The 13955-nt window shown below is 38.5% G+C and overlaps 1 protein-coding gene across 1 annotated transcript in view; it reads right to left on the bottom strand.

Annotated features, from left to right (window-relative positions):
* Window positions 1–13955, bottom strand: part of LOC124788093 (ecto-NOX disulfide-thiol exchanger 2) — a 217078-nt gene that overhangs the window by 88136 nt on the left and 114987 nt on the right. The window contains exon 8 of the mRNA XM_047255195.1: window positions 10355–10461. Coding sequence (XP_047111151.1) covers window positions 10355–10461 — 107 coding nt within the window. The remainder of the gene's footprint in view (window positions 1–10354; window positions 10462–13955) is intronic.

Below are 13955 nucleotides of genomic sequence, written 5' to 3'. Positions count from 1 at the left end.
TTTATTTCTTAGGCTGTGTTTGGCAACGGTAGATTTTTTTATTTATCTGCACTTTATTTCCCCCTGATGTTTCTTACTGCACTGAGAAACAATATGAATAGACTGTCCCACACAGCTACTGACACATTCATATTGTAAACACCTGATACTCTGTGGTCATGACTATCCTTCTTAGGCAGCCAAAAGACGTATTTTGATATAATGGAGATCACACTTCTGTGAGTGATAAACTATGCAATTCTGGTAGTGTAAGGGCAGATAGCTTTGCCTGGTTGGAAGCAAAGGAACTGATAAATACAGTGAATAATGACAGAATCAGATTAATTAAGTGTATAAATGATCAAATCTCTTAGAAAGATCAGGCATCAGTGGCTGTACAGAGTTCTAAACTGAGTTTGGAAAGAAAGTGCTGATAACAGGCAGATATAATGCCATTATTTAAAATATGTGACAGAAAGAAATGCACTAACTACAGGGGTGTGCTCTTGTTATCTCACATAATAAAAAATCTATGACTCCATCCTTCGGAACAAAATAAGAAAATATGCTGATTTTACACTTGGGGAGGAAGAACATGGTTTTATACCTCACAGGTCAACTATTGCTCTCATCTTTGTCACTACTCTATGAGACATACTGGGGGAAAATACAAACACTTATAACTGCTTGTTAGACATTGAGAAGTCCTATAACCATACAAATGCAGACACATTTAGGACTGTCTTAGGTTTGAAAAATGGGATTATAAGATGCACACGGTACAAAATTTCAAGTACTTGGGTAGTGTTGTTTCCTCAGACAACATACATGAAGAGATTGGCAACAGAATATTAAAATCCTTTCCATTACATCACGTGGTACTTCACATACTTTAAAACGGAACATTTCGATAAGCCTGTAAGAGCAATTTGTACTGATAGTACAGGTCATCTGTGGTAGTTCAGGATGACAGCTGCAATGGTAGCTGCAATAAATGTGTACATAGCTGTTGCCGTAGACGAAGAGACATGAAGGCTTATTTACTGATCACATAAGAATTTACTGCAATGTGTTCATCATGGTACAACGCAAATGGAAGAGAGATGGTACAATATAAAATTTAATAACAAGTTATACTGTAAATGTAAATGTTAGCTATGTTCGTGTCTATATGTACACTATGTGATCAAAAGTATCCGGACATCTGGCTGAAAATGATTTACAAGTTCGTGGCACCCTCCATCGGCAATGCTGGAATTCGATATGGTGTCGGCCTCCCTCAGCCTTTACCGCTTTCACTCTCACAGGCACATGTTCAGTCAGTTGCTGGAAGGTTTTCATGGAGTCCTGCAGTGAGGAGAGGTATCAATGTCAGTTGGTGAGGCCTGGCATGAAGTCGGTGTTCGAAAATGTATCAAAGGTGTTCTGTAGGATTCAGATCAGGACTCTGTGCAGGCCCGTCCATTATAGAGATGTTATTGCCATGTAACCACACCGCCACAGGCTGTGCATTATGAACAGGTGCTCGATCGTGTTGAAAGATGCAGTCCCCATCCCCGAATTGCTCTTCAACAGTGGGAAGCAAGAAGGTGCTTAAAATATCAATGTAGGCCTGTGCTGTAATAGTTCCACATAAAAGAACAAGGGGAGCAAGCCCCCTCCACGAAAAACATGACCACATCATAACACTACTGCCTCCGCATTTTACTGTTGGCATTACACATGCTGGCAGACGACGTTCACCGGGCATTCCCCATACCCATATCCTGCCATCGGATTGCCACACTGTGTACCATGATTCGTCACTCCACACAATGTTTTTCCACTGATCAAGCGTCCAATGTTTACACTCCCTACTCCAAGCGAGGTGTCGTTTGGCACTTATCAGCGTGATATGTGGCTTATGAGCAGCAGCTCGACCATGAAATCCAAGTTTTCTCACCTCCTGCCTAACTGTCATCGTACTTGCAGTGAGTCCTGGTGCTGTTTGGAATTCCTGTGTGATGGTCTGGATAGATGTCTGCCTGTTACACATTACAAGCTTCTTCAACTGGCGGCGACCTCTGTCAGTCAACAGACTTTTGTACTGTATGTGTCCCTCAATGTTTCCCCTTCACTACCACATCGGAAACAGTGGACCCAGGGATGTCTAGAAGTGATGAAATCTCACGTTAAGATGTGTTACATAAGTGACAACCAATCACATGACCATATTCGAAGTCCACGAGTTCCGCGGGGCGCCCCATTCTGTTCTCTAACGATGTATAATGACTAAGGTCGCTGATATGGAGTACCTGGCAGTAGGTGGCAGCACAATGCACCTAATATGAAAAACGTATGTTATAGGGGTGTCTGGATACTTTTGATTACATAGTGTATATGCCAGCTGCTAGTGGAGCAGTCATCCTGAAACATGACGTTGGCGTGTAGTATTGGTACAAACTGATACAGGTACTGCACTGATGGACTCTCATTTAAGACTTATACATGTTCCATATGAAATTATATATTTTATAAAAATTATGTATTTTATAAACTTTTGTAATGTTATCAGATGATGACAATTTTGACTGTTAAGTAAAAGTTAAAAAAGCACACTGTTGTTTCAAAAAACATTACATGTAAAATTATTAATTTGTTATAGTTCCCTGGATATTAACAAATTCTGTATTTTGTCTGGTAATGACCTGGTTATCTATCAGTGTAGATTTACTACAATTAAAAATACAATGCATATTAAATTGCTAGTTACAGGTGGTTATGATAAAGTTGTCTATCACAAATGATTTTCACAGATATGCTAACTCCATTCATGAAAATATGACCACAATGGATAATTTAGATAATGATAATTTGACTTCTTGATTTAGAATCAACCCCTGTGTTTCCATTTATCTAACTAATTTTACAGAAAAAATGACCCACTCATGTCCATGGCACACTTGAAAATTTACCATGTAATTCTGATATACTGATAAAGAATTATTAAATTTTGGAAATACTTTGCAAAATTAGTTGTTCACAGATTTTTGCATTTGCAACGCTAACCGTCAGTACCACAAAAAAATCCCAGGACACTGTCTAATGTAACCATAGGCTTTCAGGACAATGCTAGCTGCTCCAAAACACTCTTAAGCAGTTTATAAGGAAATCAAAATTTAGTGCAGAAATGTTCTGGTATCATACACCAGAAAAAAGTTTGCATAAAATTATGAAAGAAGTTTATGATGCAATAAAACAATAAATTATCTTCATGTTTATTTCTGACTTCAAAAGTTATGACAGTCTATTAACATTAAGTGGAGGAGTGTCATGAAATGAACTCATTAGGAGTGCAGCACATTGTTAGTTATACACCACACATTTAAGTAAATATTTTACTAAAAATTACAGAAAGCACAAACATTGCGACTGTCACTTCAAATACAGATGCACCAAGTTCATATCAGGTACTCTGAATATGGTTAAGTCATGAGGTATGAATAAGGCAGTGATATTTTTAGTATATTTTTAGTGGCACCAGGTATGTTATCTTTCCACTGACAGTGGTTAAGAAAACTTGCAATTTCCATGAAATGATACTTATAAAATGTGACTGAAGTAAGCTGCCAGAGCCTTTTGCAAGTTACACTGCTGTCTAAACAAATGTCCAAAAAATTAAATCAGTTGAGAACCACTGTTCCAACACTTGTAAGAACACAGCAAACTAGACACATTTCACTAACTTATGACTAATTCTTGTTGTGTGTGGAAGACATTCCACATTGCAAACTCAAGATATTTTTTCTTAAATGCTTCAGTGAATACAGAAAGTAATGCATAGGTTACATGATTCATAGCATCTTGAGTGATATTTATCCTATTTTTATACTATAAAGCTTTACAAAAAGACTGAGTTAGTGAGTACGTGTGTGTGTGTGTGTGTGTGTGTGTGTGTGTGTGTGTGTGTGTGTGAGAGAGAGAGAGAGAGAGAGAGAGAGAGAGAGAGAGAGAATTGTAAACATATGCAGGAAAGTGAGAGTGAGAAGTATACTGTATTACTTCTTGGATTTCACATTTTGTGAAGATGCTGCTTGCTGACTACTAGGCAGTTTACTAGTTGCTCATGATATGAATTTATTTATGCCCCTTGAAATTTCAAACTAAATATCATGAGAAGAGAAGTTGAAATAAATGTACACCCCTTCTCCCTGCAAACAAACATTTGGTTAACAGTAACTTTACAGTCTTCTTCTTCTGCTCTCTCTCTCTCTCTCTCTCTCTCTCTCTCTCTCTCTCTCTCTCTCTCTCTCTCTCCCCCCCCCCCCCTTTTATTATGATGGTGTTGCATCTCAACACCTGTCTCAGTCACAGTGTGTAAGGAAGAATGTAAGGCCAATGTGAAAGAGTGACAAAATGGAGTGATTACTATTTGGCATATCAAAAATCGTCCAGCGAGTCAAGTGGCAGATTTTACAAGCATACTTCTGTGTTTGTTCTTGGAGTTTATCAGCAACCACAAACATTCAGATCTATGGAAAATTCAGAATGTAGCTGCAACTGAAAAATCATCATAATGGACTAACACATATGGCTTAGTCCGGAGAGGATTAGAACTGTGGAATGTCAATTCTCTGCCTTCTAGACCTGATTCCATTTGAATATTTCCACTGAAATTGCATAATACTTTCTTTCTCAGGAAAGTTCCAGGTCTTTTTTATTTATTTCTGAGTTTGCAATACTAAAAAGGAATAGATGTTGTTTTTATGTTACATGGCATGTGTGCTTCCTTGAAATGGCCTTGGCAATATTTCCACACAAACTCACTAGGTGGCATGGCTGTGTTTAGCAAAACACTTTTTGGGTTCTTGGGACATTAATTATGATGACACAATGAATGCTGATTGTGACCAGAGTGAACATTAAATTCTGCATTAAGCTCAGGAAAATCCCTAGTAAAATGTGGACAATGATTAAGCAAGCATATGTAGGCAAGGCACATTCAAGAAATCATGTTTTTGGTGGCACAAAAGGTTTTGTGAAGGCAGAGATCCATTGCAAGATGATTGCAGAGCTGGTCACCCGTCTGCAGCAAATGCAGATGCAAACGAGCAGTGCGTAAGCCAGTTATAGCAAGAAACCCCATCATGTAACTGTACGTGCAATATCAGAAGAACTTAATTTGAATCATGATGTGTTTCATAAGATTTCATACAAAGATTTATGGAAATGGAAACTTAATACAAAACTTGTCCCTCACACACCAACAGATGAACAGAAGAGGAAAGACGAAGAATTTTTGCTGAACTACTGGATAGAGCCAGACATGACCCCATATTTCTGTCAAAGATTACTGCTGGAGATGGAAGTTGGTGCTACCAGTACGACCTCGTACAAAGCATCAAAGTGGTGCATGGCAGAGTCCTGGATCATCAGCCTCGGAAAAATTCAAACGACAACCTTCGAGAACACAGACAATGTTGACTGCATTCTTTGGTGGTAAAGGATTAGTTCGCCATGAGTATGTTCCTCCAGGGCAAAAAGTGAACCAAATTCTTTGCAGCGAAGTCCTGAAATGTTTGTGACAAGCATTTCAACAGTGCCGTCCTGATTTGTGGCATTCCCAGGACTAGTTCTTACCGCACGATATTGCATGACCCAACGCTGCTTTATCTGTTACCAAGTATCTGGCCAGACATTCTATTACTGCCATCCTGCATTTACCATATTCGCCTGACCTCCCGGCTTACAATTTTTTCTTGTTTCAACAAATGAAAAGGCAACATACAAGAAAGGTTCATCAAGATATCACAGACATCCAATAGGCTGCGAAAAATGGGCTTACAAGCATTGTAGCTGAAAATTTCCCTGCTTGCTTCCAAGATCTCTAGAAATGTTTACAACTGTGTGTAGATAGTTAAGGGGATTTCTGTGATAGGAGCTAGGATCATTGCTCAGCAAGTGCAATTTTCTTTGAGGAAAAAAAAAACCCACACGCCTGTCCTGGAACTTTTCTCACAAAGGGAGTATGTTACTTCTAAGATGCATGTAATAGAACCTTACACACTCCTGACTGTAAGGTTGCCCAATTACAGTGCGTGATGAGACACCTACAGTGGTCCACCAAGGACTGACAATATGTTATAAAACCAGACAAACCACATTTCTGGCTACATATGAAAAAAGTGTGCCAGCCTTTTCAATGTAGACATGAGGATGTCTTCTGGTAAGAGTGCAAGCAAAAAGCAGCACAAGATAAAGAAGGCTCTGTGATATTCCATGGACACTTTAACCAAGTGGAAATTGTTCTATGGTTGAAGTGACTTGTATCTAGAAACAGAACAGCTACCTCAAAGTGTTGAACAATTGGACTATGGTATTATCAGCTCTGTTTTCTAAAATGACAAGTCTTCACATCCATTGGTTTAAAAGTTTGACTGTGTGACAGGACGAACTCCACCCTTAGTTGGGTAGGAAAGACCCAGTCAGCCACACTTGGAAAATAATTTGGGCTGCTTGTGACTCTGCACCAAATGGCTCTCCTGTGTATGTTTTTGTGGAGAGAATAGTTGTACACTGACATCTTCCACATAAGACAGTGTAGATCTTTTAACAGTTTTTGAAGCTGTTTTCAAAGTTTTTGAAGGTGTAATATCCAATCAGGAGGTAAATGACTAAGTTTTTGTTGAATGTATTCAGATTCCTTTGGCCATTTATTCTTAATAGGTAATTCTATAACTATCACAAAAAACTGGAAAGACCTATTTCATTTTTATGATAAGTGGCCCTTTCCTTAACAATCCACGTCTCACTAGGAATGCTTGGCACTCAGGGCAGATATCTTGAGCAGACTGTAACTATAGAATACAGGAGAGTGTCTAAGAATCTTGTGATGTCAATCAAGGATGAAAGAAAAAATGAGGTTATGTAATGTTGGATCCTGATATGATGGACATCATTTAAAAGCATTACTCAGGTTACCTACAGTTTACCTGAAGTAATACTGTAATGTGTGCTGTCCAAGGATTCTATTAGGTAATAAGAGAGAGAGAGTTATAAATTATTATGGGGAGATCCGTCTGCCTGACTGGAGACAAAGACATCATAAAAATCCACTTCTGCCCATGACTGGTGGCGTACATATTGGCTAAAAAATCACCACTAGTCTAGTTTCTCTCTGTCTTCTAAAATGTCATTGTTTTCCCTGGTAGTAAGTGATATGTGTAACAAGGTTGTTAAGATTTACTGATCATTTTAATATACAAGAAGACAATCAAATACAAACCAGAATTTTTGTTTCATGAAACTTTTGCTTCCAATGATTGTTTTCGTATTGCTTATTTAGTCACAATAGCAATGCCAGAGCTAGAGGTAACTTCATCTGTTGCGCAACGCATTATAATCAAGTTTCTCACAACAGAAGGCATAAAACCATCCAAAATTTTGAAGAGACTTGCCACACAGTTCAGGGAAAGCACCCTGGGAGAAGTGTATGTATGGCACAAACAGTTTTTGTGATGACAAGAAATAGCTGAGAATGCAGCTCACTGATGTTACCCTAGCATCAGCATGACTGAGGAGAATATTCACATTTTTAATCAGCTTATTTCAGACTATCACCAAATAACAGTAGCTGAAATCACTATGAGGTTGGCATAAGATACTTAAGTGCTCAGATGTCTGCAAAGTGGGTCCCAATGCTCAACCACACATAGTAAAAATTTAGGAATTGTTCTGGACCACATTAGAACATTCTCTCCCTGCAGTATGGATTTTCATTTGTTTGGGCTACTAAAGGAAGCAAGCAGCAGAGACATATTTGATGATAAGCGTGCTTTCTAAATGCTCGTGGGTAACTGGCTGCTGTCACAGTCACATTCAGTTTACAAAAGCAGGACCAAGAAACAACCTATCTGCTGGTAAAAATTTATATCCCATTCAAGAGGCTATATAGAAAAATAAGCTTGTGTATATGAATTCTTCTGAAGGTTAAATAAATTTAAAAAAAATTTCTAGTTTGTATCTGATTCGCCCTCCACCCCCTTCCCACTCCTAGCAAAAATGGAAATGTTGTGTGGCTAGGGCCTCCCGTCGGGTAGACCGTTCGCCTGGTGCAGGTCTTTCGATTTGACGCCACTTAGGCGACCTGCGTGTCGATGGGGATGAAATGATGATGATTAGGACAAAACACAACACCCAGTCCCTGAGCGGAGAAAATTTCCGACCCAGCCGGGAATCGAACCCGGGCCCTTAGGATTGACAGTCTGTCACGCTGACCACTCAGCTATCGGGGCGGATCCACTCCTAGCAATACTACAGTACTAGAATGCCTTATCTCTTTGACCTCTTCCCCCCCCCCCCCCAAGGTCACAGCATATATTTCCAGTAAGTATGGTTAAAACTGTTCCAGGTACTCTAGATTTACGCTAACATGTCACCCCACTTATCCACTACCCTTGTCCCTTCCCTACAAGTGCTAGCAAGTGTACAACATCACAATTCCTTTTTTTTCCTGCAAATAGGAAGTCTTACTCATAAAATGTTTGGTTGACACTGCTCAGGCATTGCAGAGTTAGCCATACATGTCACTGCTTTCACTGCTTTTCCAGCCCCCCCCCCCCCCCCCTGTCCTCCCGATCTCCACAAACAGGGATACTCAGAGTCCTACTTTCACAACATTTCTCCTTTCTCCCTAGAAATTAAGTCACTAACCAAGTTGGTGTAAAAATGGTCGAAGCTTCCCAGAGTTATGGCTTACATGGCACCCCTTCCTAAAGCCACCCCCCTCCACACTCATAGGCTTAAATGTCATTGGAACTGTCACCAATCAGCATAGCAGCTCGAAGAACTATGGGGTGTACACACACTTGTATGCACCAACCCCCTCCAAAATACACACACACACACACACACACACACACACACACAACAAAATGAAGCTGAAATGCTCTACAAATGACCTCCAAAATACACACACACACACACACACACACACACACACACACACACACACACACAACAAAATGAAGCTGAAATGATCTACAAATGACCTAATATGGCACTTACTCTGGAATCCGGGAAATTTCAAAACGTGTAAGTATCAATGTCTGAATATTTTCCACACTTTTCACTGTCAATTGTTACAAATAATTCAAATGCATTAAATGAAATAAATGCTGAACAAATGTGTAGCCTGGCACCAAACTTTAATCACAACTAATGCTCTCACAACTGTGTGGATGAGTTCTCACTGAGCACCAGTAAAAACCTTGCAGGGAACTTGTGCAAAATTATACACTCAATATAAAATTTCTCAAAATATACCCACCTTTCACAGGAAGTATAACAACCTCAAGATGCTTTTACAATATTTTCTTACCAATTTGCTGATGATTTTCTTTTGCAACATGTCTCGCTACCATACAGAACACATATTCTGGAATTTAAACATAATTCAGTCGGTGTTTCAGTAACATGACGTACCATAGTGTCATGTGAAAAAGGAAGAAAAACTCACCTGATGAATGAATTAGCTAAAGAATACATCATCCAGTATATGACAACTTTAACAATGCTAGAACTTCTAATTTGATTCAGTTCCATATATTTAATTTGAAAACCATGAAAACTAAATGTCTGTAATAGTGTCACTGGAGCCTTACCAGGATAGATATCAACACTAACTCAAGAAAGTTATATATATGCAGAGTTGAGACACACAATTTCTATAGGCTTTTGACTTTCAGTTACTGACTATACTCGCTCATTCTTCTGTTACAAAGTTAATAAACTTTATTTAACTGTTAATCAACAGAGTTACGTTATCAAAATGCACATTAGATATTTTTACTCCAGAAGAGACATAGTGACTGAGGAACGGAGAAAATAGATTTTAAATTCATCACATATTACACAAGATTGATTTTCTAGTTTTCAGTATTTAGGATTGTAGTCAGATCTAGTCATAACAATACAACAGAAATTGGTCAGACAACCCTATGACTGTCTTCAGATGGTGGAAGTGATGTTAAGATCGTCTACTGAAATAAAGAAGCAATTCTCTGGCCAGATCCAACTACAATCCAAAAATGGCATCATTCAAGAATCAACTTCTACTGATTCTTAAAGTGATACTTCAGTTGTTTTCTTCTGCAGTCATCTCACATCACTACCATGTGAGTGAGGCAAACTCAAAATAGATTTCAATTACTTCTGATTGGCATATTTTATATTTATATATTTTTGCTATAAGACAGTATTCAAGCAACAACTAAAATTTCCATGGAAAAGCAAAGGGAACTAATGTAACTGAGGTATAGGATAAAATTGGCATGTTACTGCTTCAACCTCTCTGACAAGCACATACAGACAAACAAGCTACGAACATTATACATACCGCTGTTTGTTTCTTCCACATCTCTATGTTCTTTCTCTGGGCTTTGGTGAAATGGTCCCAAACCTTCTTGTGACTGGCTGCCGAGAAAACTCTCTCGATCTGACCGACTGACCCATGAGAAGAGACAAGCACAGTTATAACAAATGACATGAGCCTTCTGGATCCAGGCCTTCATGTTTTCCAGAAGGCAGTGCAACCACACAAGCATTTCAGCAATGTAGAGGCTCATTTTCATCTGAATATTTTCTGGTGTTCTTAGGTAAAACAAGTAAAATAGTAATGTGGTGGTACTCATTTCATAATAATGTAAGAATTTCAAGATAATGTACAGCAACAATAGGGAAAAATGTGAGCATATTGGAAATTATGAAGACACACTTTAGAGCATAAAATAAAGTATTAAACTGCAACAGTATATATCAGTAATCAGGAGAAAAAAGAAAATTCTAGAGCCTCTACACTGGATGAGTGTCTGAGTGATGCACAAAAAATATCTGTATATATACATGTACTGTACCACACCACAGCAACACAGTTGCTTGTAGAAGATCCCCTTCCTTGGATGTCCACATACACAGCATGCCCTTGTACCCATTTTACTGACAGTATATTGACTAAACATTATCATCTGGGAATGATTACTTACCCACATCTTGCTGTAACTGAAAAGTGATCATTCCTTGAAAACAGTCATCATGGAAATATGAATAATATGTTTAAAATTAAGTTACCAAAACTGTTCCACTTGCAAACCTTGAATATATCACTCCAGTGAGAATTACGATAGCACAGTGTATATAAATAAAGTACTAATTATAAATGGTAGGTGGTCTGCAGGTCTGAATGTGTAACCACATTTGTGATACATTTAAAGTAAGAACATGAATACATAACATATAACAAAAGAAATAAACTCGTAAGTTGTTTGTATGTGGCTTACTATCATGAGAAAATAGGTACAGTAGTCTGCCCATATCACAGCTGAAACAGTAATCTTTCCAACACTACAAGACACAAAAAAACTATTGTACTTAGCTTTTAGAACAAAACTAAATTCCTTGAAAGCTAGTAGAAAAAATGTGATACAGAAGGAGCGGACAGTAAATAATGTAACTAACAGAAATATAAACTAACTTGTGACTAATTAAATACCCATTTAATGGAGATTTTCCCAACAGTTAAAGAACCTATATCTATTTTGCACATTATGTGCTAGACTGCTTGTGCCTTACTTGCTACTATAATTAAAAATGCCCTTTTGATAATTCTGCACATTTTTATTTTCTTGTGCAAATTTTAAAACTGACAAGAAATGTAAGCGTAACATATCCAAGGGAATAAAGGAGAAACTGCCTTAATCGCTGCTAACACTTGGTTTGAAAATCATAAATGAAGATTGTATGAGGGATGTTCAATAAGTAATGCAACATATTTCTTTCTGTAAGCAGGTTGGTTTTATTCAGTATTCCAAAACCCTATATTATTCCCCACTCTTTTGGCTACAATGTAATCCCCATTCAATGCAACAGCCTTATGCCATCTTACTGGGAAGGCCTGTATGCCCACATGGGGCATGGTACCATCTTCCTGGTCGACATTGGAGTCAACATCTTGCTGCAGTCATAACCTCCCAATCATTCATTCATGTACTACTTCCCGCAGAATGCATCCTTCATTGGACCAAACAGACGGAAGTCAGAAGGTGCGAGACTGGGGCCATAGGGTGGACGAGGAAGAACAGTCCAATGAAGTTTTGCGAGCTCCATTCAGGTGCGCAGACTTGTGTGAGACCTTGTGTTGTCATGGGGAAGGAAAATTTCATTTGCATTTTTGTGGCAACGAACACGACGAAGTGATTCCTTCAATTTCCTCAACATAGTAAAATGCACTTCAAAGTGCATTGTTCCACCTGAAGGAGGAGGGCAAACAGAATAACCCCTTCAGAATCCAAGGAGACCGTCACCATGACTTTACCAGCTGAAGGTGCAACTTTGAATTTTTTCTTCAGAGGAGAGATGGCATAGCACCCCTCCACGGATTGCCATTTTGTTTCTGGTTGAAAGTGATGAACCCATGTTTCAATGTCTCACCATGCTTTTGTTCACTGCCACGTCTTCTTAGACGTTCTAAAAGCACTTGTGAATATCTCGAATGCTCTGGTTTCCCTCCAAAAGGAACTCAATGACAGCTCTTCACTTGGAACACAGTCATCGTCAGAATGTCACAAAATTGTAGAAGCTGAAACGAGGAAATTCCACAATGTCCCACAACAAATTTTACATTTTGTCAACTGAAATAGGCTGAGAAAATGAAATGTGTTGCGTTACTTATTGAACACCCTCGTTTATGTGGAAGAGACCTGGAAACACTGGAAGTTTTCAGATAGATTGTATAATGGTAAGCTAGATATTTCGAAACCAGCTTCTAAACTGCAAAACGTTCCAGGCACATATATGGACTCTGGTCATAATTTACAGATTACCAACTGCTGAATAAAAATGGCAAACTTGTGAAGAGTTAGCAAAATTAAGGAGATGCGACCCGGTTTAAGATTCTGACCAGAGGGTGTTAGGGGCTTCAAAGGGAGTGGTAGGAACCGTGACTAAAAAGGGGGAAAGGAATACAACAGAAGACAAATAGGTAACTTTGACAGATGAAACAGTGACGGCAGTTGAGGGTCAAATAGGCAAAAGAACAAACCCCCAAACAGAAAGTCTTGGATACCACACAAGACATAAATTTAAATGAGAAAAGAAGAAAATATAAAAATGCAGCATACAAAGTAAACAAAGATAAATACTACATCTAAAAAATGATATTGACCAAATGTATAAAATGGTAAAGCTTCCAAAGGAAAGGGAAAATGTGAAGCTGTAGTAGCATGCATGACTATGGGATGGATAGGAAAATTCAAGAGAACTTTGGAAAAAAGAGACTCATCTGTGTGAATATTAAGAGCTCACATGGCATGCCATTAATAAGCAAAGAAGGGAAGACTGGAAGGATATACAAGAGAATCAAACATGAAGACAGTATTATGGAAAGGGAAAAGGAAGTAGATGAAGATAAGCTGGGAGATATGATACTGTGAGGACAACATGATAGAACACTGTAAGAGCTATATATCTTTTGGATCTGCAGCTGTTGTCCTTCCTTTCTGCATTTGCATTTAAATTAAAGGATGTGGGTTCCGCCTTTTTGCAAACACACTCTTTTTTTTCTTTTTACCCAAATATGTTTCAACACCTCTGTGTGATATAAGTGGGTTTTTGTTTATTGAAAACGTGATGTTACATTATTTGGCTTTGCAGGACCAACTGTATGGTGTCCTACACTGGTAGCTTGTCATGTTTTGTTGTGACTGATCCTCCTCCTTTGTGTTCCAAGGACACTGCTCACACATATTAATGTACTTTGTGTAGTTGTTTTCGTTATAAACATCTTTTTACTTCGCAAAATGCTGTGAGCACAACATAGTGCTCACTGCTTTTTGCGAAGTAAAAAGGCATTTACAAAGAAAGAAACCACACAAAGTACATTAATACGTATGTGCAGAGCCCTCAGAATGCAAAAGAAGAAGGATCGGTCACAACAAAACGTA

Source organism: Schistocerca piceifrons, chromosome 3, assembly GCF_021461385.2.
Source record: "Schistocerca piceifrons isolate TAMUIC-IGC-003096 chromosome 3, iqSchPice1.1, whole genome shotgun sequence".
Taxonomy (NCBI): domain Eukaryota; kingdom Metazoa; phylum Arthropoda; class Insecta; order Orthoptera; family Acrididae; genus Schistocerca; species Schistocerca piceifrons.
This window is presented reverse-complemented; position numbering and strand designations above follow the sequence as displayed.